Source organism: Octopus sinensis, linkage group LG16, assembly GCF_006345805.1.
Source record: "Octopus sinensis linkage group LG16, ASM634580v1, whole genome shotgun sequence".
Lineage (NCBI taxonomy): Eukaryota > Metazoa > Mollusca > Cephalopoda > Octopoda > Octopodidae > Octopus > Octopus sinensis.
In genome coordinates, this window is record NC_043012.1 from 29,818,334 (window position 1) to 29,845,611 (window position 27,278).

A 27,278-nucleotide genomic window follows, 5' to 3' on the forward strand; every position below is an offset into this window, starting at 1 on the left:
TTAAAGAGAGACTGGCTTTAAAATCATTTTACTATTATCAAAATATAAAATTATGTACAAATATTTGTTTTAAACACTAAAGAAATAGGAATCAATTCTTGGTGTAGAATTGTGTTTTAAGGATTTCTTCCTTTTGTTGATGTCTGGACTTGGGGTTTCAGCAGGCCTGGAATTGAAGAAGAAGAATTTCTTTGTTAACCATAAAGAAAACATTAAGAACAGCTCAGGATAATACTTTTGGTGAGTGGGATTCGTGTACAACAATGAGAATTCCTCAATGGGGGGGAGGGGGCATGCAAGGGTTACTTAAGGGAAAAAAACCCCCATAAAACCATGAGTGCCCTGATTTCTGGGGCAGGTGCCTTTTCTCAGTTCCTTATCTGTGATTTACAGGTGTATGCTCAGGGCACACCCATTCACTCACCACCCTCATCCACTGAGTGGCAACACTTTCCTTTCCACATGAAACTTGAAGAAGTTGATGAGGGATTGATCAAAGAGGAAAAAAGTTTGTCATCATCCTTTGTTCCTGTCCACCAGGCATATAAAGAACTGCCTGCCCTTCCTAGTTAGAAGGCAGCATCAAAAACGGATTCAGTTGATAGCCAGATCTGTCCCACGTGTGTGACTGGATGTTCAACATGGAACTGCAGGCCAGCAATGCTCAGGCACTGAATAAGTGCATGTGGGAGGGGTTTTGTTGCCCTGCACACATCTGCCACATGCTCAGCTGACAGCACTTCCATGTCTGTAGAATTTATCGTGAATAATAACAGTTTCAAATTGTTGACACAAGGTCAACAATTTTGAGAGAGAGTGTTAGTTAATTCCAGCACCTGATTGGTACTTTATGAAATAAAGTACCAGTCAGGTGCTATAGTAGAAAGGATGAAAAACTAACTTTAACAGGGTTTGAACTCAGAGTGTAAAGAGCCAGAAGAGATGCCGCTAAGCATTTTGTCCAAGCACAAACGATTCTGCCAGTCATGCAGAATTCATTGAAGCAGATTTCTACAGCTGGGTGTCCTTCCTGTCACCAATCCTCACCTGATTCTGACAAAGGTGACATTATGCCATGGACGTGTTTTCATGGAAGATTGGAAATGAAGGACACTGCTTGTATAACAGTGACACTCGTTTACAACTACTGTGCAATGTCAAGACAAAGACACACAAAAGGCTTCTTCAATTCCCATCTTTCGAATTCACTCACAACACTTTGGTCAGACCAAGGATCTAGTAAAAGACACTTGCCCTAAGATGCTGCACTACAGGGCTTAGTTTGAAACAGTGGCTGGGAAGCAAAGTTCTTCACCAAAAACCATGCCTCTACCAAAAGAGATGCTGTGATGCACTCTGAAATAAACTGACAGGTTTTAAGCTGGTGTTGTGCAGTAGTGTGAATGAGCAGAGGTGCAAGGCCACGTAGAGTAAGAGAAGGATTTCATCCACCCACTCAGATACAATTTACTTAGTTGTAGGCAGGCATTACAATGAGCTACAGTCTACTTAACTCTCAGCATGTATAAGGTGGAATAATTCACTGTTGTGAGCAGTGATTAGGACTGTTGGCCTGCAATAAAGAAAACCTCCCTGAGTAGGGGTCCAGAGACTGATTTATCTCTTATTCCCTTAAAAAGCCATTTACAAACAGGACTTTGCTTTTGCTAATTGTTTAAGGTGCCTCTGTAGTCCCAGATAGACACAGACAGCCTCTCAGCTCTCCCCCAGTTTGATCCAGTGGAACATCAAGGATGTGGCAGCTGATGACAGAAGGGGCTCCATCAGCTGATTGTATTGTTTCTGAATTGTAAGCATGCTGAGTTCAAACACTGCTGAGGGCAATAGCTTAGCAAATCAAACAACTACACGGACATTCTGTTGCTGGCTAAAAGTTTCAGGTTTTATTGAAAAGAAAAGCCATAAACTTGCTATGCTGACCATACCATCAGTTCCATCTCTTCTACTCACATTGACCAACAAAGATCCAGACTGGGCATTATTGATATCAATCAATCTCACCTGAGAGTAGAGATCATGGTTTACTGCCCATTTCCACCATCTCTAATTAAAGGTGTGAAAGCTGTGTTTGTGTGTGTGGAAAGGTCAGAGGTTACTTCTCCACACCTGCCTCCCCTGACAAAAGGTGACGTGATTAAAGACTTTAGATTGAATAAAACAAAAAACAGAAAGAAACCAACCTTTTATGCTTGGCAGAATTCTTCAGTTCTTCTCCTTGTTCCAACAGAATTTTCCTGATTGTTCCTTGGTTTAAACACAGATCAACATGTTCATTAAAAGTAGACATGTCAGTAATTAGTATGTCTTTGTTACAAATGGGACATTGGTGTACCAATTCCGTTGTCTGACCGTTGTCCCTCTCGGTAGGGAACTCCTTGTCTTGAGGAAGTTTTGAGGTTGTCTTAGCTGGTGAGTGAAACTGTGTGTCTATACTGACGCAACCAGTTGACCCCTGAAACTGAGGTGGACAGCTAGAAGCAACCTCATTGTTTGGACTATCTCCATGGTTACAACTAGTTTCCACATTAATCATAGATTCACTAGTTTTAATAGAATTTTCAGTGGAATGGGGAAAAAGTTTCATTGAATGTGAGTGAAAAATTGAACAATCTGTTTGACCAGTATTAGCTGACCCATGAGATTGACCACTGGTCACACTGTCCAACTGACCACTATTAAATATTTTTTGTAATTGTTCAGTGACATTGCTGCTTCCTCCCTGGTCACAGTCAGCCCTAGTCTCTACTTTGTTACTGTCCTGATTGATTTCTTGACCAGTCTGAACCTCTGTCTCTAGTTTAACACTGACCAGACTCCTTCTCCGACCACTTTTAATTTTTTGTATTTTCTTAGTGACCAAGCTGATTTCCTGACCTGAGTCGACCTCTTTCTGTAGTTTATCACTGGCCAAATTAATTCTCTGACCAGAGTCAACCTCTTTCTGTAGCTTGCCACTGGCCAGACTACTTACTTGACCAGTTTCAACTATCTGCTGTACTTTCTCAACAACCAAACTAATATCTTGACCAGTCTCAACCTCCTGCTGTAGTTTATCACAGTCCAAACTATTTATCTGACCAGAGTCAACCTCTTGCTGTAGTTTATCAGTGACCGAACTGATGTCTTTCCCAGAGTCAACCTGTTTCTGTAATTTGTCACTGACCACACTATGTCCCAGACTAGTCTTGGCTACTGTCTGTTGCTGGTCAGTGATATCTTCATTATTCAACAGACCACCAGCATCAACTTCTTGTTCTGAGCTAATAGTTTCATCCAATATCGATCCGTCTGTCTTCTCAACAACAACTCTTTCTGTAGATTCTGACCATTTCAAAGACTCATTGAAACCCAAACACTGGTTTACTTCTTCTGCTTCTTCTTCTTCTTCTCTTTTATTTACACTAGATTTAGAAAAATATTTCAATAAATTGCAGTTCTTTAAGGTTTTCTTTAAAAATTTATTGTCTTGTATATTTTTAAACTTGGTTTGAATATTGGTACCAAATGGTTTCAGGCCAGTAGAATTAGCAATGTCTGCCGAAGAACAATCAGTACCCTTTTCTGTGTTATCACAATCAGACTGTTTCCTTGAATTCTTACTGTGTGGGTCTGTAACATATTCAGGACAACTCTTAACAAGATCAATTCTGTCTACTTTTGAAGGTTCCTCTTTTGTTCTATGAAGTCTTGTAAGAATTTGTTCCATGTCTGCATCATTTAATTCTGAAACTTTAGAAACATCTGCAGTTGCAGTTGAGCACTCAGGGGAAGGGTTTTCACAGCCACTTACTAATAATTCTTCAGAATTACCGAGTTTACTTACAGATGGTGAAAGACTTTTATTTTCATGGAGACAGCTTTCTTCCTCGACCTCAGCAGCAACACCATCAGAAGACAGATGGTGCTTAAGTGTTCCAGAATCAACACAACTCTCTAATATTACACCATTGCTGTCTTTTTGCTCAGTTTCTGAAGAATTCTCTTTTGTACAAGTTTTTTTACAGTCCTTTCTTCGTTTCAGAATATTTTCAGTTTCAGAAAGGTTTTCGCTTTTACACTCAGATTTTTCAAGACAAGAATCTGTTGGAATTCCATTTCTGACTAAAGTTTCCTCAAATACAGTCTTCAAATTTTTCTGGGTCATTTTGGTTTTTTTCTTAGTTTTTCTTGAAGTTTTGATGGTAGAGAATTCTAAAAAATCTTCAAAATCTGCATTGGTCACCAATGGGGAAGCCCTCTTTGTTTTGCGATCATTTCCCCCAGATTGCTGCAACAAGCACTTATCAATATGAGCATTAAACAACCTCAGATCCTTCGGACATTTTCTATCACAAATTGGACAATAATGACCAGGACTTTCAGAAATCCCCTTCTCCAGATAGTCACTAGAACTCTCGGCCTGTCCACACTCATTTGGTACCGTTTCATTTTGGCATTTTTTCTCATGTTCAGTAAGTAAGTTCGTATCACTCGGAGAGGGGTCTTTCTTCATGAAATATTCTATACTATCCTTTTTTGGAAACTGAGAGGATAAAATAAGATTGGACATCCGGACACCTAGAAATAAAGAATGATATTCATGTTGCCATAGCTACAAGGAGAATATGATAAAATATCAACAACAGTTCGTTTGTCCATTTTTACATCTGTTTTTCCATGCTAGAATAGTTAGACATGTTTTACTGAGGCGTTGTCTTACAACCAGAGAACTTTCCTAACACTAAATGTTACCTGTTTCTTTCAAGCAGAGCTTATTCCAACCATCTTTGAAAGTGCAAAATTAGCAGATGATATCTTAACAGGAAAACGACAAGAAATTTTGCTATTTGTAGCTAAGTGCTTTTTCATACAAAGCACGCAAGATGAATATAGTGAAGAGACAGTGTTAAAGGATAATGAGTAGGGAAGATAAAGAAGAAAAAAGGGTAACTAAAAAAAATAGAAAGTCATGTCCCTTGGGTACTAACCTTAATATCATGGACCCTTTAGCCCTTATTATAATTAACATGAACAGAGATTAAACAGGATATTTATACATGCATTGGTGTTTCAGTTGAGGAAAAGCAGGCTACTGGTCCCTACTTACTTAGTCTTTGATGTCTTAAATGGTGCTAAATTCAAAGAAATATTTCTTACCCATTAACCGAAGCCTGAAAGGTTTTGGCATTGAATTTTGAATTTCTAATTGAAGAAGATTCCTGGCGACATTATAGATCTGAACCTCGTCACATGTGTGGCGAGTGAGCGTCTGGGACTTGGTTTTCACTTCGAAATCTACTGTCTTTATTTTCAATGAGACAGTCCGACCCTAAAAACAGAACAAGAGATGGCACTGGTAAAAACCATCATCATCACCATTTTAATGTTCCCACTTGAAGCAGATTTTCTACAGCTGGATGCCCTTCTTGTGCCAACCCTCACCTGTTACCAAGAAAGGTAATATATTCCCATGGCAGGAATATTCTCACGGAATATTCGAAATGAATGACACCGCTTGTATGACAGTGACACTTATTTACAACACAAGGAGACCACACACACACACAGGCACAGTCTCACATACACACCCATTGGGTTGAGGGACTTTTTCCCCTTTTCCTTTCTTTTATTTGTCAGGCAATTTACTTGGTGACCTCACTTGTGTTGGTGCTACGAAAAAAGCATCCAGTACACTGTGTAAATTGGTTAGAATCAGGAAGGACATCCAGCCATAGAAGCCACGACAAAGCTGTCATTGGCTCTTAACAATTGTAACTATTTAAATTCCTGGAATATTTCAAAGAAACTATGCTTAAAACAGATATGATAATTCTTTAAATGCAATCCAATTCCAATGAATTCCTTACCATGAAATTCTCTTCCTGGAGGTCAGAAGCCAATATCTTACTTAGTTCCAGGCATTTGTCATAGAGTTGGGCCGGATCACTGAGTTCAAAAAATGTCCTGTAAAACAGATTTTTACTATTTTAGCACAAGTTCCACACCATCAGATTTAGAAATATTTTAAAAGATGTAAAAAAATGTTTTAAAATAACAAATTAAAGTTTTTTTGTAAAGAAATATTGAAATAATTTTTTAGATGTTCGTGTTACTGTTTGATAGTCGTTTTTTTAATACTTGTAATTTAAATTCTTTCTTTTTTGACTAATTTTTGCGAGAGATGCTCTACCGACCATTAAACTATACGATTCCGTGGAGAATCGATAAGTTTCAAGGGACGTAAATGAGAAAGATCCATCTGTTTAACCAGTATTAGCTCCCCTATGTAGCCCTATCTAGCTACGCTGATACCTTTCCTTGATCATACAGCTGCCCCCACCTCTACAGCCCACTCTTGACTCCAGGCAAACTGAGAGAGAGGTGTGTGTTAATATGTCTTGATATGGCAATCGATTGGTATTTAGTTACATTCCTTTGGTTTCGAGTTTGTATCTTGCAGTGGTTTAGCTCTGCTCTACCTCCTTCCAGGAAGTAAATAAAAGAGGTACCAGAGCCAACAAAATCAAACAAATAAGTACCAAGAGAGCATGGATTCTCTGGCCCCTTCTTTTGTACTGTAACCCCTCGTCTTTAAGCATCAGGTCACCTTCCTCTCTTTCTCATAATCCCAAAGGGATGGGGTTCTTACCCTTGCAAGCTGCATGGTCACCTGACTAGCGCTGGTGCCAGGAAAAAATGCACCCAGCACATGCTATAAAGGGGTTGGTGTTAAGAAGGGCATCTGACCCTAGAGACAGTCCTCCAACAGTCCATCGGATTCTGTCAAACAATGCCAGCATGAAAGACAGAGACCAAATGATGATGATGATGATGAGCTACATTCATGTATATTTCGTCTTGCTGTGAAATTACGACCCCAGTATCTATGGTTTTGGGTTTGTTGAATGTTCAAAAATATAAAACTTACTGTTCAGTACTCAAGCTTTTTCTATCACCATCACTGAAAAAAAAAAGAAATATTAAAAAAAAATAGTTTTTCTTAAAAAAAAAAGATTTCACTTTGTTAAAACCGTTTTATATTTAACCCTTTTGACAGCAAAACTGTTCCTCAGGCTCTCCACCTGCACTCGTTCTATGGTATCAGCTTCTTGCTTTAAAATGATCTAAATTTAAATCTTCCCTCAAAATTCCAGCTATGTTCCAAACACCAGTTTAATAATGACAAAGTTATTAATAAAGAAATTCTTCATTATTTTCAAAATGAACTGAAACAAAAGCAGCAATTAATTCCAACAAAAATATGCTAAGTAAAAGGTTAATGTTCTTTCTAGTTGTTCTTGTTTAACCCCAAATCAGCCCTTTATTACATAAATTTTGATCAAAGGTATTTCAGCCCCAAACGCCCCATTTTTTTTTTTATCAGGCAGGGTCCAACCACAAAAAACAATATCCCATGCAACCTTCCCATTTTAACCATTTTCCTTATCATATTCCTGTTGAAATCCATTGCCTTTGTTTCAAATCATTTCAATCGTGTTAAAGAGTTTATCAAAATAATTCTCTTATTAAACTGGTGTCTGAAATATAAAGAAACATGGAATCTTGATGGAAAGTTTTAATTCAGATCACTTTAAAACAGGACGTTTGTATAAGAGAACTCAAGTGTTGGGGGGGGGGGGGCTCAGGTGGGTGGCTATCAAAAGGGTCAAAGCAGTGAGATTTGAAAAGGGTTTGGCTGCTATTGCAAGCAGGTCAAGAGATCACAGCCTTAGATGGATGAAGTGACCCCAAAGAGACCTCCTTAACCCTTTAGCATTCTGATTCCTCTGTCGAATGTAAAGCTTATTTATTCACAGTGTTTTGAATTAAGCATGCAGTATCTAACAGCTTTGAGATTTTCATGATGTGATCGTTTGCTTTCAGAATTACATTGTAGGGTAGGTGTGAGAGGCTGGATCTGGTCAGGCCAGTCATGGCTGGAGTAAATGCTAACTCGAGTCACAACAGAGTGGCTTCTTTGCTGGCTCAAGTGACCAAATGACAGATCCATTGGCTTTGAGAATTCCTCTTTTTGTATTGTTTGGCACAAATGGATTTGTCTATGTTTGAATATATTAGATAATCCAAAGGAATTGTTATCAACAGGTATTCAATTAAAATGAAATGTTCCAGATTTGAGAAAATGTGACAGTTAACCCACACACAAATGAAACAGACTGTTGATGTGAGGAATATATGGAATGTGTGTGTGTGTTTCTGTGAGACTTGAAATTCACTTTCCTATACCAGTATGACATGGGTTGCATAAAAAAGGAATTTAGCCCAGGTTTTACATTGTGTATATTTCCCCAACTAAATCATTCATCAAATCATTTACCAGATCTGATTCTCTCACATAAATTAAAGCAAAGAGATCTAAAAACTTCTGTTATTTTTGCTTCCAACTGAATTGTGCAAAATTCATCTTTAAAAAGAAAAATGCAAGAAAAACTTCTTTACCAACCTTTCGACATGAGTTGAACCAATGCCAAGAGCGACAGACATAAAGTGATTGAAAGAAATTTCAGAATACAAGAGATAGAGTAAAGATCGTTGTTCGTACAACTGGGAACAGGTGACAATATCAATGGCCTGCAGCATTTTCTCTGTCACTTTGCCAATACCAGAGACCTGAATAGAAACAAAAACACCACACAATAAAACAACTTTTAATTCGGATTTAAACAAGAGACAATGGCTAGAATTTAAACCAGATCTAGAAACAAGGGGTCAAACTCGTTTGGCAATGCAGTCAGGATTGAAGGATGATATAGAGCTTGTAGGTTGGACAAGAGCAATTATTTAAAAAAAAAAGTTCTTCATAATGTATGCCAGAATAAATGGATAATGTAACCAATATACATTATAACAAGTTTATTAAGAATAAAGAAAGTAAAGATTATGAAGTGTCAGCAAAGTTTGTATACAGAGATGTGTGAGTAAAACTCATTCACTTGGTGTGTGTGTATATATTTCATGTACACATGTATATATATGTACATGATGTTGAGTTTAGTTGAGTTCAAACTCTGAATAAGTCAGCAATATTTTACCAAATAATCTAAAATTAAGAACTAATTATAAATTTTTTAGATATATAACTAAACATTGCCATGATCCAGACCAGGTTCACAGGCTGTGTTTGACAGCCCTGTCCTAGAATATAATACTGTAGGATATCTATTTCCATCAATCAGCTGCATGGTTCATCTGGGCCAAGTGACAGCATACCTTTAGCTAACCCACTGACAGAGTTCTTATAATATATTTCATTAGTTTTTACATCCAATTTTCCATGCAGGCATGGGTTAGATGAATACATCTTATTTCTTTATTGCCCACAAGGGGCTAAACATAGAGGGGACAAACAAGGACAGACAAACGAATTGAGTCAATTACATCAACTCCAATGTGTAACTGGTACTTAATTTATCAACCCCAAAAGGATGAAAGCAAAGTCGACCTTGGCGGAATTTGAACTCAGAACGTAACGGCAGACGAAATACGGCTACGCATTTCGCTCGGCGTGCTAACGTTTCTGCCAGCTCGCCTCCTTTAGATGAGTACATCTTGCTGAAGTAGTTTTGCAGCTGGATGTCTTTCCTACCATGAACCTTTATCTGTTCTTTGAAGCAAGAACATTTTTCACATGGCATGTCTTTGAAAGGGCACAGCTACAGGACAAAGTGTGGACAGGGAAATGGCACTGCAAGACACATTAAAGCATAATAAAAGGAAGGAAAAAACAAAAACAAAGAGAGATTAGAAGAGAAGGAAGAGATAAGGAAATGAGAGAGAAAGAGATACAAGGGGAGAGAGAGAGAGAGATTGGAGGACGTAGTAGAAGATAAGACTTGCATTCTGTGATGATGATAAAAATGTTGAAGAGATAAAGTTACTCACTTTTCTTATAGGAAGGTCAGTGACGAAATCTTTTATAACATGTGTAATGTGAGGGAGACTGAACTGACCATTGGGCTTGTTTCTATCTGAACAAATTTTGGCCAGTAAAGTGTTGGCAGCAATTCCTGAAAAAACAATAACAAAAAAGCCATAAATATTTATATATCATCATCATCATTTTATGTCTGCTTTCTTAGTGGCATGTATTAGACAAGTCATCATGGTCTACGTCATTTGTTTTATTATACACCCAGGTGTGGTGTAGGCATAGGTGTGGCTGAGTGGGTAAAGAGTTTGCTTCCCAACCACCTGGTTTCAGGTTTGATCTCAGTGTGTGGCACTTTGGGCAGGGTGGCCCAGAGCTCTAGTATCTTCTACTACAGCTCTGGGCCAACCAAATTCTTGTGAGTGGATTTGATAGATGGAAACTGAAAGAAACCCACCATATGTGTGTGTGTGTATGTGTGTGTGCGTGTGTGGTGTGTGTGTGTGTGTGTGTGTAGTGTGTGTGTGCGTGTGTGTGTATTTATTATACAAGTGGTGTGATTCATTTTCAATCTCCCACAAAAACTTGACTGGCCACGAGGAAATATTACCTTTCTTGGAAAGGTAAGTGTTGGTGACAGGAACAGCATCCAGATGTATAAAATCTGCCTCAATGAATTCCATCTGACCCATTAAGACAATCATGATGATGATGACAGCAATGATAATGATGGTGGTGGTTACTGCTCTGCTTGATGAGACAGGGACCATATCTGACCACTATTTTCCATGTTTTGGCATAGTTTCTGCAGCCGGATCCCTACCACTAAAGAGTTCCCTCTACTCTACATTGTCTAGGATGCATTTTATCATGGCACCAGCACTAGAAGAGCTGTCTTGTCCCCAGCAAAATTAAAGGCAAATGTTAGGCCAAACCAACTTTCCTGTAAAGACTGTGGGTACAACCACTTTCTCTAAACCACAAAAAAAATAAAAACAGGCACATCACTGAAAACTAGGTCTTTGGATTCATTTATGCCATATTTAGGCAATAATGTTACTCAATTCCCATCTACATCTTCTTTCAATGACAGTCACATCTTGTGAGGTAAGATTTATATTTTGTAAAAATAAACAGGCCATCCAGCAGCAGCAGAAACCCTAAAATCTTTGCCTCAATTCTTTCCTTCCTACCAATTCTTGCCTGCCTAAACCCTGGGCAAAAACAGGAATTAAACAAAATGATGGCACGAACAGATTATCACATTTTCTTGTTTTTGATACCAGGTTTAAGAAGACTGGCTAAAACGAAAAAGAAAATCAAATAAAAACCATTTTTTAAAATGTGGATCCATTAGTTTACTTACCAGCACTAGCAGTCAACTGAGTTCTTTGTTCAATTTTACGTCGGATTTCTCTGACAGCCTCTTCTGCAGACACACCAAATACTTCTTCTCTGTAATTAGGCACCTCTCGTTTACACAAAGGACACATTTTAACATCTAGTCCCTTAACTAATGAAGGGTCTTCTATTAGTGGTAAATTACTTCTGTCTTGTTCTTGGAAGCAGAGCTGATCAGCACTTGGTGTTTCCTTATCTTGAACAAAGCTCAGATTTTCATGTTCTGTTGATTCACAATCAGACTTATTTGGATCACAAGAGCAATAACGTGGATCTAATCGGTCACAAGTACGGCATATAACAGTTCGTTTCTCTTTAGGAAGTGTCTTACGATGATTCAAATGTTCTGTGATGTCTAAGTAAGCCTCATCGAAGCTGACTGGACAAAAATGTTTGTCGTATTTAACAAGGACGTCTTTGACTTCTTTACTGACAGCTGCGTACTGAGCAAAGTTCGAAGGAACTATCACCAACTGAGGGCACAACTTCTTAGCAATGAAACCTGGCATTGCAGCTCGCACTCCAAAACGACGAGCAATATAATTAGAAGTTGACTTGAGTATGGAAATACAAAAAAGAAAAGAAATTTACATAGAAAATAAATGTATTTCCTGACAAGAAAGAACAAAAAAAAAAAGAAAGAAATATCTTGTAATCATTAATCCTGTTCAAACCCAGTCTTAAAAATAAAAGGAAGGATATATTGGACAAAGGACACAACATGCTACTCAGACAAGGAATTGAACCTGCAACTGAATGATTGTAAGCCCAACACCTTAACCACAGGGCCATGTGCCTGCAAATAGAATAATATAGTTCAAGATAAACAAGACTGGAATGTCTTTGATCATTATGTTTGTTTGATTAGACCCTACTTGGAATTAAACAATCACAACTAAATTATTTTTAATCTAATGATTAAATATATTTCTCTCATTCCTAAAACTTTGGTCCAATAGACGACTCCTATATCTACCTTACACAATTTCTACACAAATATTTTATAGATCTAAACTCACAAGCATGTAATTACTTCCAACAGCCATGGGTTTGTCCAGGAGAGAAGGATTGTCTCTCGTTTCAACTGCTGCAAAGAAAGCATCCATGTCAATATGTACAATGGTTCGGCTCAGGTCCCTTTTCTCTTCTAGTCTCTTCAGAAGAGCATCAGCCTGAAAGAGAATGGTCAGCTTACAGATTTTCATTTCTGTAGAAATCCAGCATAGATTTGACATTAATACTTCAACTGCTAATTTGTACCATACAACCAGTCTCAGATCAAATTCTTCCCTGATTAAATCAATATTTTTTTTCCACATTGATAAAATCACAAACTAAAAACCATTTAAATTCTATATTAAAATTTTCTCATGAATCATTTTTTACATTTGTTTTTCTATGCTTGCAGGAGTTGGACAAATCTGAATGAACACATCACATTTCCCCATATGTTATGGTGAGACTAAACAGCCAAAGATCAGCTTTTACCATTTCAGCTCATGTCTTCCTTGGCTTTCCTCTCCCACAATTTTCATCCCATTCAAACTCCTGACACTTCTTCATCCATCTGCCATCATCCATGTCCAAACACAGCCGTCCCTCTTTTGCTCTACAATTCATTCTTCTTAACACCCAATCTATTTTCCATGTTTATTTCCTGCCTCATCGTTTATGCACATTAACACATCCAACAGATCCTGCTCACACCTTGCTCTCCTTTCCAAACTTTATGTGTCCTCTGCATTCAGTGCCCATGGTTCTCTATTATACAGCATTGCAGTTTGTACACATGTTGCATTGCACAATTTACCAACATACACGAATTCACTGCTGCATTAAATATGTTAGCACTAAAACCACATACAATCGTGTGTTAATGATATCATATGATATATCAATTTATATATACCACATGTAGTGATATATTAAATATATCAACACAGAAACCACAGACATATGCAGGTAAATTAAATATATCAGTATAACTAAAACCACATATAGAAAGCCATATCAAATCTGTCAATATACAGCCATAGGTACATTTTTACCTCGCTCATCCACTACAACCACTAAAATATTAATAAAAATGACACACCTCTTTTTCAGCCTTGTTCATCTCTTTTGCAGTGAAGTGGGCAATTTTCTGTCGTTGTTCAGCAATCTTTATATCAACCTGTTTGTCTTTCTTTTTCTCATTTTCAAAATATTTTGAACCTGACAACAGAATACAAAACAATAGTTCTTAATGCTGTTGTTTCGCCCTAAGATCAAAGGCACTCCAGCCATGACCATTCTGTGTATTGTAAGTATTATGTATCTAGGATTACACTATGTTATCCAAGGTATTCTTAGACTTTTTTTTTAAGTATGAGGCAAGGTGGCTGAGCTCCTTTTGAGCATTGGTCGTCATGGAGGCAAAGTGGCCAAGCTCCTTTTGAGTTTTGGGCCTCACGGAGGCAATGACCAAGACTGTTGGTATTATATTGTGCTTGAAAAGAAAACTCATCAAGCCAAGCGAAATTGCACTCATGACAGATACCAGTGTCATGCAAATGGCACATAAAAGTACCCATTACACTCTCAGTGATTGGTGTTAGGAAGGGCATCCAGTCATAGAAAACTGTGCCAAATCAGACTGGAGCCTGGTGCAGCCTTCCAGCATGCCAGCCCAGTCAAACTGTCCAACCTAATTGGAGACCTTGCAACACAGCTGACTCTGCTACAGGTACCCATGGAGCAAGTGGTAGTGTTAAGCTGGATGGAGGTTTAAGTTTATTTCTGAAAGAATCCAACAGTCAGGTGGTGGTGGTGGTGGTGGTGGTGCAAAACTGGGGTTGGGTTAACTCAGTCATTCCAAGAACTGAGAATAGAAAGTGATGGACACCAATGGCACCACAGTATCAAGTCTGATGCTCTCACAATTCCATGAACCCACCATCTTTTGATTGGGACTTGAATTTATTGAATGTGAAGAGATGAAAGACAAAGTGGAATACGGCAGGATTTGAACTCTGAACACAGACAACTGGGACAAATATTGCAAATACTGCATCTGCAGGATGCTCAGATGACTCTCTCATTCGTCTCATCCTACAATTTTAATAAATAACATCATCCTCCATAAGTTTCTTTTTAACATTTCATAAAAATAATTCTGTCTGCTTTAGTACAGAAGCACTAAGAGATTTTTGTAGCCAAACCGTTAAAAGGATGACGAGGAAGACAATGATGATGCTATTTCTGTGGGATCCCCTTGCATCACATTTCCCCCCTTTCAGTTTCAATCTGTAAATCTCTCTTTCCCACCATCTTTAGAAGGAATGTCAGCATTTCAGACAGACTCCTTCTTCCATCATTAATTTCTCTCCTCAATACTTCTATTCTGAAGAAGCATTTTGTCCAAAATGTCGGATATTCCACTCCCCACAGCAATTTCACTACTCTTTTTGTTGCCTTTTCCAAATAACACATACATTTAACCCCTTGAAAACAGTCCTTATTTATAAACTGTCAGATTCATATTAATGGTTGTGTCATCATTAACTCAAGCTAACCTTGAATACAAATCTTTCCAATGGACACCATCGTGGGTCTCCTCCTCCTTGGGTTTCCTTTCAGTGAATTTCCTTATCCATTCTAGTGCACACCTGTCTGTCTGTGTGTATGTGGGGGGGGAGACAACAGGCAGTCCCTATTTCATGACGTAGATTGCAGAGAATGTCATAAAATAAGGCAAGGTGATCAGAGTGGAATGTCTGTTGAATAAGGGTTGACAATAACCAAGGCCTGTTAGAAATAGCAGTCAAATCTCATTAAAAAAACACTCTAACAGACTTCAAAAAGAAAAGGGTAGATTAAATACGATAATATATGCAACTTGATCAAACGAAGGGATGGTCACAGTTGGATCACCGATGTTCATATGTCAGGGTTGACCTGACCTAAACAATAATGACACGCATGAATGATCATAGGTAATCCAACCATGACAATTTGTGTGTGGAGGGAATTTTAAGTGAGTATATCATGTGTGTGTGTGTGTGTGTGTGCATCTTGTATTTCTCTATTGGAATTTCCACATTTTCCTTTATTTATTCTCTCTTATTCTTTGTTTCAGTAACTGGACTGCGGCCATGCTGGAGCAAAGCCTTGAAAAACGAAAGTGCGTCCGGACAAAATGCTTAATGGCATTTCTTCCGGCTTTACGTTCTGAGTTCAAATTCCACCAAGGTCGACTATGCCTTTCATCTCTTTTGGGGGTCGATGAAATTAAGTAACCTCCACCCGCAACCAAAATGTCTGGTCTTGTACCTAAAATAGAAAGATTTATTATGGTCATGTGCAAGGAAAGAAGTAGAGCGGGAAGAATGTCTCATTTGTCGTTGTGACGCTTCTGTTTCAAGTTCAATTCCTGACGGAATCAACTTTACTTTTAACACACAAAGCGCGACGGGCCACGATCGTGGCCCTCAGGCACAGGTCGACTGGCCACGATCACGGCCCAGATAGATGCATTTAATTTATGGACACTTGTTGGGGATCTAATGCCACTCAAACACTCCGATACCCCTCCAGAATGCAAGAGGACTAATAGTTCAACTGATGACTTTGCAGATGATATACTAAGAAGATATTTTAACCATTTTTTGTTTTTTCTGTGTGCATGGTGGTCTCATTTTCATAAAATGTGCTCAGCACTCCATGCTATGTAAGAGCAAATCCCAGCACTTTATGGGTTAAACCAAACCAGAGTCAATAAAATAAAGTAAAATGTGTTTATATTTTAGAAATCTTTGCCATGCTCGAAGAAGCAGAATTAGAGGAAACATAAACATCATATTTTCTGAAATTCTGTTTGTTGTTAAACCATTATATGGGGGTGTGTTGATGTTGTTTAGCCCGTGGTCAGTCTTGACGAAGCACGGGGTTCCAGTTGTTTTCATCCAAATGTTTTGTGGGCAGTTTACCGAAAACTCCACTCTACAATGTGTCCTTACGTTTTAAAGACGGCAGTGAGTGATTTAAGTGACATTTGGTTGCTATGTTTAGCAAGCTGAGCAACAACGTGGAGGACCCCTCGCTGGTTAATTAAGGAAAGTGTAAAGGGAAAGGTAACAGGTGTCTAATGGTTTCTCATCTGTACCAGACACACTGACATTTTAATAGGGAACTAAATGGAATTTCCAGTTTGTTATATAAAGGAGGGATAGACAAGAATGGTCAACTTAACGAGGAAGATGGCGTTAAAAGGGGAGGGGAGAGTTTTTAAATCCATCTACTCACCTTTCGAAGCTTCGTATATAATCTGGTTGATTTTTTCTCTGTCCAAGTTCTGCATTCCAGCTTTGTTATCATTAAGTCCCAGCCTGGACAAAAGTCCTGCCTTTTCTTCTGTCCCAGACGACATTTCGCCGTATTTTGTCACCCGGGGTGGTTTATCACACTGTTATTAATCTCTGTTCTCAACATCAACGAAAAGAAATGTGTGAACCAACACAAAATGAGACAACATCACTCATTAATTACTTTTGATACATTACCTATAAATGTAAATAAACAATAGTTCAAAGTAATTACTAACCAAGAGCGGCCATCAAACAATATTTATCGAACCGCAACCACTTCGTAATGACTGAAACTTCTCAACTATTAAAGTAGGCAAAAAATAATTCAGCAAAAAATATCTGAATATGAAAAATTTCGATGTTAAAGCTGTTTAAGCAATATACTTAAAACAAATTTAAGTGTTCAATTATGACTGCTATCCATGCGGTCTTCTGTCATATTAGCTCTGCATGGCCGAGGGGGGGGGGGAAGCGCGCGAAATCCAACATGACACACCAGAGAGATTTGTCAACAAAAGTTTATTAGGGACAAACATCTATATGTCGTGTATCTGTTGTTATTAACTTGATATCTAACGGGGTCCCTAATTGACTTTTGGAATTAGGAGCTTCTCCACTATAGCCACTTGCTGTAGCTTAAGCGTTCATTTAAAATAATACATGTCAATGTATTTAATAATAAATATTTGAACTTCATTAAACGAATATTAATATATTTGATGCAGAGAATATTTAATACCGTTCGTTTCTTTAATTTGCCAATTTACCATTAATTTAGGATTGTACTAAATATAATCACAATAATAATTATTTCTAAGATAAACACAAGGCCATACATTTCGGGTTTGTAGGTATAGAGACGATGCGAGGAGAGTAGAGTGGTTGTGTAGACATTTTGTGTCATGTGGATGTATGTGACATTGAGGTGGCAGCCGTGCCATGTTGTAGTGAGGACGTGTGACTGTGTACTTGTCATATGGACTGTGGAGGTGAGAGGCTAGGGCTGACATTAGGCTACACAGCAGCACGTTTTGGTCTTAACCAAAAAGACTGAGAATATACAACACTCGACCACACAACCACCTATACAACTGTGTGAGTGCTTCACGCGTGGCTTTGTGGTTAGGGGTATGCGGCTCAGGATTGCAAGGTCGTGATTTCGATTCTCGGCGGCGCTTGTTGTCATTGAGCAAGACGTTTTATTTCACATTGTTCCCGTCCACTCAGCTGGCATCATTTTTTTTTTTTTTTTTGGTGATCATTCGGTACTAGTTACATAGCTGTCACTTATAAACCCAAGTGGGGTTTATTTACATTTCTGAAGAAAAAAGAAACCCGAACCCGAACCCCACATATATAAAAATAAAATTTTTATGGAAAGTGACGATCTTCTTCAAATGTAAACAAATACACGTGATGTAAAGGGACTCATATCGAAAGAATGCCTGTTTTTTTTTTCGTTGATGGTGAGAACAAAGATTAATACAGTGTGGCAAACCACCTCGGGTGACAAAATACGTCGGGCTTCCCGGACCGGGCTGTGTGTTGTGTTTTTGAGCAAGACACTTTATTTCACGTTGCTCCAGTTCATTCATCTGTAGAAATGAGTTGCAACATCACTGGTGCCCAGCTGTGTCTGCCCCTTTGCCTTGGATAATATCGGTGGCGTGTAGAGGAGAGGCTGGTGTGCATGGACGACTGCTGGTCTTCCATAAACAACCTTGCCCAGACTTATGCCGCGGAGGGTAACTTTCTAGGTGCAATCCCATGGTCATTCATGACCGAAGGGGGTCTTTACCCTTTTACGCGTGTCTGTGGAGTACTCAGCCACTTGCACGTTGATTTTGTAATAACTGACAGAATGCCAGTCTCTTCCTTACTACAGCTTTACAACCGATATTGGTTTGTTTACGTTCCCGTAACTTAACGATTCAGCAAAAGCAACTGAGAGAATAAGTGCTTGGCTTGAAAAAAAGAGTACTGGAGTCGATCTGTTTCACTAAAGCCATCAAGGTGGTTCCCCAGCATGGCCGCAGTCCAATGACTGAAGCAAAAGATAAAGAGGGAGAAAAATAGTAAAAAGAACAGACTTTTTGATCAATTCTAAAATTGTAATTAATAAGTGAAGTCCAGCACAGCTCCCAGACTAAACCCACAAAACCCCATTCATTTGGGTGTCTTTGTTATGAGTGTGAAGACTAATTGGGCCCCTTGGGTTAACATCGGTCACTAGGAATTGGCTTTGAGGCAAATCCTCAGGCTATGGTCGTTGGGATCTCTTTACAGGCTGGGCAGTGATCACATCCATGTCACATGCCTGGAAAGAGGACCCTAGAAAAGTTACTGGCCTCCACCACTGAATACTTTTTAATTAACCAAAATAAATAAGAATAAAAATAAAATCGGTGTGTCTGTGGTTGTGTGGTAAGAAGCTTGCTCCCCAAGCATATTGTTTTGGGTTCAGTCCCACAGCATGGCACTCCAGGCAAGTGTCTTCCATTCTAGCCCCAGGCCAACAAAGCCTTGCGAGAGGATTTGATAAATAGAAACTGAAAGAAGCCCACCTGTGTTTATGTTTGTCCCCCACTACAGCTTGACAACCAGTGTTGGTTTGTTTATGTGCCCCATAACATATCAATTTGACAAAAGAGACCAACAAAATAAGAGCTAGACTTTAAAATAAATATTGGGGTCGATTTGTTCAACCGGAAACTCTTCAAGGCAGTGCCCCAGCATGGCCACGGTTCAATTACTGAAACAAGTAGAAGATGGAATCATCTTCAGCAAAATAACCTCTCAAAGAATTAAATTAGAAAATATTAAAACAAAAACAAAAAACTGTTGAGTGTCTCTAATTCTAACAAAATAAAACATCATCATCATCGGTTGGATGGTTTCACGGGATCCAACAAGTGAACTAACTGCACCGAGATCCAGTGCCTGCTTTGGCATGGTTACTATGGCTCGATACCCTCCCTAATGCCAACCACTTTACAGTGTGTACTCGGTGCTTTTCTTAGTAACGCTGCCGCCAGTGAGGTCACCTGCTTTCAAGAGAAAGGCAAAGGAAACCCAAAAAAACCCCTCCCCTTCAACATCTGGCATAAAACCGTCCCTTTCTCTACTACAGCCCCACTCAATTATTTCTAAGAAAAAAATGTTTTTTCTATAATGTCTGGGAGTCACAACTTGTTCTTATGATTCCTGTCAAATCTTTTCTCCAAACTGTGTTGAAAAATCTTGAAAATGTTTTTTCTTATCTCATAATTAACAAATCCAGATTCCTGAACCTTTGTTGGTTTTAAATAAATCCAAAAATAACAACTTACTCAATCATAGCCATAAAACGTGTTTTAGTCTTCACCTGATTTTATTATTTCTTGTTTGTTGAACTGCTATGTTACAGGACATAAAGAGACAATATAAACACATCACTCACTCTCTTTCTGTATATATGTGTGTGTGTGCGTACGTGCGTGCGTGTGTACACACACAACACACACACACACACACACACACACACACACACATATATATATATATATATATATATACACACACATTTAACGATGAGGATTTTGTTGAACGATCAACTGAGTTATCAACTAACGTATAACTGGCTGAGTATTCCACAGACACATGTACCCTTAACTTAATTCTTTGACAAAGTCAGTCTGACAATATGTTGACAAAGCCGTACCTTTTAAATTAAGGGTAGAATACAATTCGCATCAACACAATTTCATTCACACGGTAGGTGGGAAAGCCGAGGCTGTAGGAAATATTTGCCTAAGATACCAAGCAGTAGGATTGAACCTGGGACCACATAGTTGCGAAGTGAGCTTGTTAGCCAATTGGCCGTGTGTGTGCATATACGACGGGGCTTCTGCGCAGTTTCCAAATCTAAAATTCTACTCACAAAATATTGCTCAACACAAGGTTTAACAAAAATGTCCTTCGCCTAAGAATCAAATGGTTACACAACAATCATTTTAACCACACGGCTATACCCGCAACTCGGGGTTTGGTTTCATTTTATTTATTCATTTTGTCAATAATAAATCAATAATCATCTCTAAAGTTTGTACAATGCTAGAAACTTGGAGGTGAAGGTTTAATTGATTAAATCGATCCCGGTAACTTGACTGCTGTTTTATTTTATCAACGCTGAGAAGATGAAAGACAAATTTAGCCTCGGCGGAATTTGAACCCAGAGCGTAATGGGTCATAACTAAATACAGCAAGGCATTTTTGTCGGGAACAAAACCATTTGAGTTTGTGCGTGTGATTAAGTTTAAACTGAGAATACATACAACAAGAATACATACAGTAGTAAAAACTTACGGACTACTTTTCTTGTCGAAAGTTTTAGTAGATACATATGTGTTTATTCGCGGAACATTTCAATGCTGGAGTAGTTCACTGATCGACACCGGTTGACCGGGTTTCGCCTTACGTAAAGATTTTGTCAAACCCGACCGCCGGACGGAGATGCCTGTCGACCACATCTGGATGTTTCCAAATAAACCGAGCAGGTTGTGGAGTATTTCTTCTAAGATTGTGCTCTCTCTCGTCGGATCTACAAGTAAACTATGGACAGGTGTGTTTATGTATAACCTCTTTCTTCTGGACATGTCCTTGCCTTTCTCAAAGCAAAAGGTTTCCCTAAATCCCTTCGAAAACTTCAAACCATTAATCTTCCTCTTAAAGACATGTCCTTTTCTTGTTTCTTACTTGTACGCTTATTTAATGGCATTTAGATTATGTCTTGTGTGTGATCTTTGTTTCACTTAATTTTCATCATCTCGTGATGCATATTATGTGTGTGTGTGTGTTACAATAACAAAATGTACATTTTACGTAAACGGAAACATTACACGCACAGACACACGACCGAATAATGAAATGACAGAATTAACAATTAACTCGCAATAAATATATGGTGTGTATTAAAACTAAAGACTAACATTTACACAAACAAAACCATCACACACACACTATTAATTCTCGTCAGCGATGAAAGTAAAGGTTAAACCCTGATTCAGCAAATTTGTAACTAAATGCTTCTTCATCAAAGGGCATAGTGCCATGACCATCTCGTCTCCGATTATTGTCATTATTATTTCCCTAAGCAGGTATACAAAGGATTACATCAAACAGTATTTCTTAATTTTAAGAGGGCGAGGTTTGAAGTTGTTTTGGATGTTATTTCTACGACGGCGAACGATCGCATAGAACAGGGGTTCTTAACTAGGGCGGTGGATACCCATATCCTCTAGGGATATTAGACAGACTTGGTCTCTAATGATTTCAAAATAACAAAATCTTTATAATATTCTTTCCTCTTTATCCATTTGTAAAATAAAACCAAGCTATTGACTTCGTTGGAGTTATACAGGCAACTTATAGAGTTGATGCTATCGGTGGTGATGTTGGGGTAGATCAGACAAGCCTTTGAATATTTGGAATAATAAATGGTTTAGAACCTCGGCTTTTCCCCTTAGGTTCGTAGAGAGAATTCATTCACACTGGAGATAAACTACTGGATTTAACAAGGAACCATTCGCTCTATCTACTTTCCTTCTCAGCACATCTTTTACACGAGCTTCTACTCTCTCTAGACATTATGATTACTGGTGTATATTGATTTTACACCATTCTGAATGCCACTCAGTATTTTCTCTGTATTTTCTCCGGGTACCACGAAAGCGAAGGAATTTAACTCGTCAAAAAGTAGGTGTTGTCCAGGAGAAAGAGTGAAAGTATTCTCCATGCCATACAAAATAGCAAAAAGGAAAGGGAACGAACGTAAAATAATGGGGTACATATATATATATATATATATATATATATAATATATATATATATATATATATATATATATATATGTGTGTGTGTGTGTAGAAAGAGAGAGAGAGAAAAGCGGGGACTGTTGAGAATAAAACATTTAGTGTAATGTCATTGAAATTGGATCCAGCAAATATTTTGATTATATTCCGACTTAACACCAGCTAAAACTTGGCCTATCAACCATACTGTCTAAGTGTGTCGAATGCTGAAAGAAAAGCGTTCGTTCGTTGTTTGTATTTTTAATTTTAAAAATCATAAGCCTTTCACTTCTCGCTCATGAAAACAGTTTTTGACCTGAAAAACACCTGACAAGGTTAATTGCTTTTATTTTAATGGTTCCCTGAGCACGAAGAAGCCCCAGTTTCTCTTAATTTTTCTTATATTTTGTATATAAACTTCAATTTGTAATTTTACACTCACCTACCCTATCGTATTTTGATATATTTATTAGTTTTTTTCTCCACCCCCAATGGCATGGGAAGATGACCCGATGAATCTGGCTTTACATAGTCGCTTCACCTGTTAGAAATAGCATCTAAATCTCCCCCCCCCCAAAAAAAAGTAGGGGGAAAGATAAAAACGGTGTATAATATCCAGAGTTCATAATTCCTTGTCGTGAATGCTTTTGGTCATATATGGCTGCCGCTCCATTAAGGGTGGCTTGGAGATAAACAACAGTCTTGAGAGAAGGTCACTCAGCATTTGTTTCTCGCCTTGTTTCTAAATAAATAAGAAGCCTGGTGATAAAGAAATGTACTGTTTAACCCTAGGTTAATCTTGATCCAGTAGACCTGTGAGCAAAGTTTTTCCACTCTAATTTATCACTTATATTTCACTTGTTGTTTAACCACAGGTCAGTCGTGATCCCATAGACCTATCATAAAAAATGTTCCACTCCGATCTATTACTCACACACACTCCACTGTTGTTTACTTAATGACTCATAGGTAAACAACGTCAGCTCTGTCTGTGTATGCATGTATATGTATATATATGTATCCTTAAAAATGTTTTAGCCCGAAGGCCGCGGCCATGCTGGGGCACCAATATATGTATGTTGGTATATATATATATATATATATATGTTGGTATGTATGTATGCAGGAGCATTTCCACTATATGATGACATCAGGTAGCCAATAACTTTGGACGAGCTTTGCATAGCATTCTACAAGATTTTTTTACCTGAATCTTTTTTAACCATAAATATAATTCTGATTAAGTTTGAATACAAAGACGAGATTTAGTATTATTGTAAATATGTTTTGATAAAAAAAAATTTTTTTTAACTGTTTATCTGCTTAACAGGTAACAAAGTTAACTTGTGTATTGCGTATCATATGAACGGTGAAATATTATTTTTACGTTTCTGACACAGCAAAATACATCAATATTTCATAAAGTCAGTTTTCTTAGACATCGTTTTATAATAGGTCCCAGGCGTTATAAAGATAGAGCTTGACTCAGTTTCCATGGTGACAAAGATCGCAACACTTCCCCAACCCCTGGATGGGACTTGGGCCCCATTGAAGGTTGGTCACTTCCCTCTCTGATTTGTTGATGATAATGACGAGGAATACATGGGGTTTTTTTTGTATTTTGCTTTGTTGTAGATTGTCTGAATTCGTTTAACATCGTCAATAAAGATATCTTGTACGATGCCATTGAGAAGAGACCAGTTAACCAAGGTTTAGTCACAGTTAGTAACCATTACAGCTGCATTGATGAACCGGTCCTGTGGGGTGAGTAACACACTTTCAGTATTTAACTGAGAGTTGATGGATGTGTGTGTGTGTGTCTTTCATCTAAGCGGTTGACTGAATGTGCAGGTGTGCGTAAGATGTGTGATAGAAAACTAGATAACACTCGGTATTATATGCCTCTTGTTGCTGTTGCTGAGTCACATGAGCCTGCTATTGAGTCATCTGAGTCTCCTGTTGAGTCCTGTGAGCCTCTTGCTGTTGTTGAGTCAGATGAGCTTTTTGTTGCTGAGTCACCTGAGCCTCTCGTTGCTGTTGTTGAGTCACCTGAGCCTCTCGTTGCTGCTGTTGAGTCACCTGAGCCTCTCGTTGCTGCTGTTGAGTCACCTGAGCCTCTCGTTGCTGCTGTTGAGTCATCTGAGCTGAACTTCGTAGTTGAAGTTCATGTTTGTTTGAGTGATGTCTCATAGCTTAATATGAAGGAAGCCCTTTTTTTTATTAATGGATGCTCTTCCCATCACCAGCCCTTTCAGGTTTTACAAGAGTGTTTTTATTTCACTACTCTGAGAACATGTCATAGCTATGACTTTAAACTGCACCCAGTCATGGAGCCCTACTTTGGGACTTCCTGGGTTTTAAGAAATGTGAAACCGCCTCTTGGGGTGGGGAGTGTACATGAGGCTAGGCTCTTGATTCTGGAATCAGCCCAGACACAGCAGAGGTGGTTCAGTTACTGTCTCTATAGTACCATCAATTAACGACCAAAGAAGGCCAACCTCTTTCAGAGTGTAAAGCTATGAGGTGTAACGTTCATCAAGAATGTAAATGCAACATAATTTTTTTCTCACAGGCAATCTCAAGTCGATAAAATATCTTAAATGCATCATCCAAGTATTGGTGTTAGTCTGCTGTATTTGATGGCATATTAGATGCTCTGTTTTTCCCCAAAAATGTCTCAAAAAATCATCCCAGATCCTAGATGCAAAGTTGAGCCTCCCATAAGCTAATTTTGTTCCCAACCCTCACAACTTTTGGCCAATTATTGGAATTTCTTGCTTTTTATAGACATAGTTATGTTTTCTGTTATAATTCAGTTTCTTTTATAATGTCCTGTCCAATCACTTTAAATAAATGAAACTTTTGGCACAAGGCCTGCAATTTGAAGGGAGGGGGTCAGTTGATTCCATTGACTCCAGTGCGCAACTGGTACTTATTTGACTCTGGAAGAAAGAAAGGCAAAGTTTACATTGGTGGAATTTGAACTCAGAACATCTACAGGAAATACTGGTAAGCTTTAGATACTAAATGCTTTAATGCACCAAAATCTTCTTTTTCTGAATATGTCCTAAGGAAATTGAGGTGCATCTAATATGCCTGTCTATTTTTCATGCCATCAAATGCAAGTGCCCCAGCATGGTCAGTCCAATTAATGAAACCAATAAAAAAAAAAATACAAAGAGTTTAGCTGACACTTGACTGAATGACAATTAACCATTCTTGGCTTAATTGAAATATCTGGTGTGTCTTTTGCAGGAATCCTGAAGTGGAGGTATTTGATTGGTGGTCGGAACATCCGATGGACATTAGGAGCTGACAATATTTGCTTCACAAAGTATTGGCATTCCTTATTCTTCAGTCTTGGACGTGTGGTGCCAGTATGTCGAGGGGAAGGAGTTTACCAAAAGAGTTTAGACTTTGTTTTAGATCAGTTGAATGCAGGTCAGTGGCTACACATGTTTCCCGAAGGTATGTTGTCATGGTTACTGTTGTTGTTGTCATTTTTACTCTTGTTAATGTTATTGCTACTTTTACTCTCTCTTTTTTCTCCTTATTTCTTCTTTTCAGGAAGAGTAAACCTTTCCAAAGAATTTATGCGACTGAAATGGGGTGAGTTGTTCTCATTGCATTGCGTCTTTGTTTTGGTGTGAGGTGGATTGACGTGAAAATTTAGACATTAACATGTAGACAGTCCCATTCACTATCCCCACCATTCTTACCATCATCATCATCATCACCATTGTTTTAATGCCTGTTTTCCCACGTTGTCTTTGGTGGAAGTGCTGTATGGTTCTCTCATATTCCTTGATTGTGTATCACCTCACTCACCCAAAGCTTCCAGGTTAGATATGAACCCTTTACCACTTTGTTCTGGTTTACCTTTATATTCTGACTTCAACTCACAGCAGTTGTTTACTTGGCTTCTCTCTTGTTTTCACATTTTATCAAAATATTCACCTTTCCTGCTATTTTACCACTTCATTTGCATTACATATCATAATCTATCCTCAATACATTTATCTACAGTCTTTGAAGACCCTCTGCATTCACTGCTTATATTCCTCCACCACCCTCACACACAATCACACGTACACACTCCTTCATATATATGGATCAGGCATCCACCACATTTTGTCCTCCATGTTCATTGTCCATCTTTCACTACCACACATCCTGCATCTTGGCATAAAAGCATTGATCTAAAAACAGTGATATTTGTCGAGATCCTTGTCAATAAATCATTTTCTGGCCCGTTATTTTTGAAAACAAGTAGAATAAAAAAAAAATCTTTGAAAAACAGGTATGGGTTGGTGACTGGAAAAGCATCCAGCTATAAGACAATGTCTCAATAATGGGTATTCGTCCAACCCTTTGCAAAAACAGACAAGTTTCATTCTCACTCATTGTGCTCTATATTCCATGTCCATATTTCATCATTGTACACCTTTCATATCTTATACATGCACATACCATGTGTAGTCCCCGATATTCTCTGCTCATTACCCTACACCATCAAACAACTCCTTACACACATCACACAGTCCTCTTTATATACTGAGTATATATATATAAGTTCAGTAAAAATTTAGATTCAGATGAATATGATACTTAAGTTAAAGGCACCAGAATTTTGCATGGTATTATCCTTATAAATCAAATGGGTGGAAAATGGAATAAGTATAAAAATGAATATTGTCAATTTAATTAAAAAATTCCATATATGGCTGAAGATTGCTCTACGTTTTAAAACTGATGTTATACTTACATTGTTTGATTAAATGAAGTAGCATGAAACGATTGTACTGCGCTACCTTT

General features: G+C 38.2%; 3 protein-coding genes across 6 annotated transcripts in view; 2 read left to right on the forward strand and 1 right to left on the reverse strand.

Moving 5' to 3' along the window:
* LOC115220566 (DNA polymerase kappa-like) lies at positions 1 to 21,040 on the reverse strand. 3 transcript variants are annotated; one of them, XM_036509949.1, is made up of 12 exons: positions 20,980 to 21,040; positions 16,574 to 16,830; positions 13,386 to 13,504; positions 12,310 to 12,462; positions 11,256 to 11,844; positions 9,904 to 10,028; positions 8,465 to 8,631; positions 6,929 to 6,961; positions 5,868 to 5,964; positions 5,158 to 5,329; positions 2,202 to 4,578; positions 1 to 166 (listed from the first exon to the last, which is right to left on the reverse strand). In XM_036509949.1, exons 2-12 carry the CDS (start codon positions 16,695 to 16,697, stop codon positions 70 to 72), a joined length of 4,053 nt encoding a protein of 1,350 aa, XP_036365842.1. In that variant the 5' UTR covers positions 16,698 to 16,830; positions 20,980 to 21,040; the 3' UTR covers positions 1 to 69. The 3 variants fall into 3 exon arrangements, with proteins under 3 accessions (XP_036365842.1, XP_029646576.1, XP_036365843.1); XM_029790716.2 differs by lacking the exon at positions 20,980 to 21,040 and adding an exon at positions 17,027 to 17,405; XM_036509950.1 differs by lacking the exons at positions 6,929 to 6,961; positions 20,980 to 21,040 and having other exon boundaries at positions 16,574 to 16,985.
* LOC115220423 (tafazzin) overlaps positions 21,025 to 27,278 on the forward strand; it is a 12,602-nt gene continuing 6,348 nt past the window's right edge. The window contains exons 1-6 of one of the 2 annotated variants that reach the window (XM_036509952.1): positions 21,093 to 21,235; positions 24,099 to 24,227; positions 25,719 to 25,931; positions 26,031 to 26,072; positions 26,238 to 26,400; positions 26,443 to 27,011. In XM_036509952.1, the coding sequence (XP_036365845.1) occupies positions 21,127 to 21,235; positions 24,099 to 24,227; positions 25,719 to 25,931; positions 26,031 to 26,072; positions 26,238 to 26,400; positions 26,443 to 26,815 (1,029 nt within the window). In that variant the 5' untranslated portion in view covers positions 21,093 to 21,126 and the 3' untranslated portion in view covers positions 26,816 to 27,011. Of the gene's footprint in view, positions 21,236 to 24,098; positions 24,228 to 25,718; positions 25,932 to 26,030; positions 26,073 to 26,237; positions 26,401 to 26,442; positions 27,012 to 27,278 lie in introns of those variants that run through there. The other variant, XM_029790548.2, reaches the window with a different exon arrangement.
* Positions 24,234 to 25,712, forward strand: LOC118766545. The gene is made up of 2 exons (XM_036509954.1): positions 24,234 to 24,609; positions 25,131 to 25,712. Exons 1-2 carry the CDS (start codon positions 24,326 to 24,328, stop codon positions 25,162 to 25,164), a joined length of 318 nt encoding a protein of 105 aa, XP_036365847.1. The 5' UTR covers positions 24,234 to 24,325; the 3' UTR covers positions 25,165 to 25,712.

What these genes read in the sequence shown, in the direction of transcription:
- LOC115220566 (XM_036509949.1), bottom strand. Translation starts at nt 16,697, where the DNA reads ATGTCGTCTGGGACAGAAGAAAAGGCAGGACTTTTGTCCAGGCTGGGA. An exon ending in GGTTCAACTCATGTCGAAAG is followed by an intron (nt 6,962 to 8,464) that starts GTTGGTAAAGAA and finishes TTTTTTTTTCAG; the next exon opens with TGATGGTGATAGAAAAAGCT. An exon ending in TCCAGGAAGAGAATTTCATG is followed by an intron (nt 5,330 to 5,867) that starts GTAAGGAATTCA and finishes TTCTGTTTTTAG; the next exon opens with GGTCGGACTGTCTCATTGAA.
- LOC118766545 (XM_036509954.1), top strand. Translation starts at nt 24,326, where the DNA reads ATGTGTGATAGAAAACTAGATAACACTCGGTATTATATGCCTCTTGTT. An exon ending in GCTGTTGAGTCATCTGAGCT is followed by an intron (nt 24,610 to 25,130) that starts GAACTTCGTAGT and finishes TCTGTTTTTCCC; the next exon opens with CAAAAATGTCTCAAAAAATC.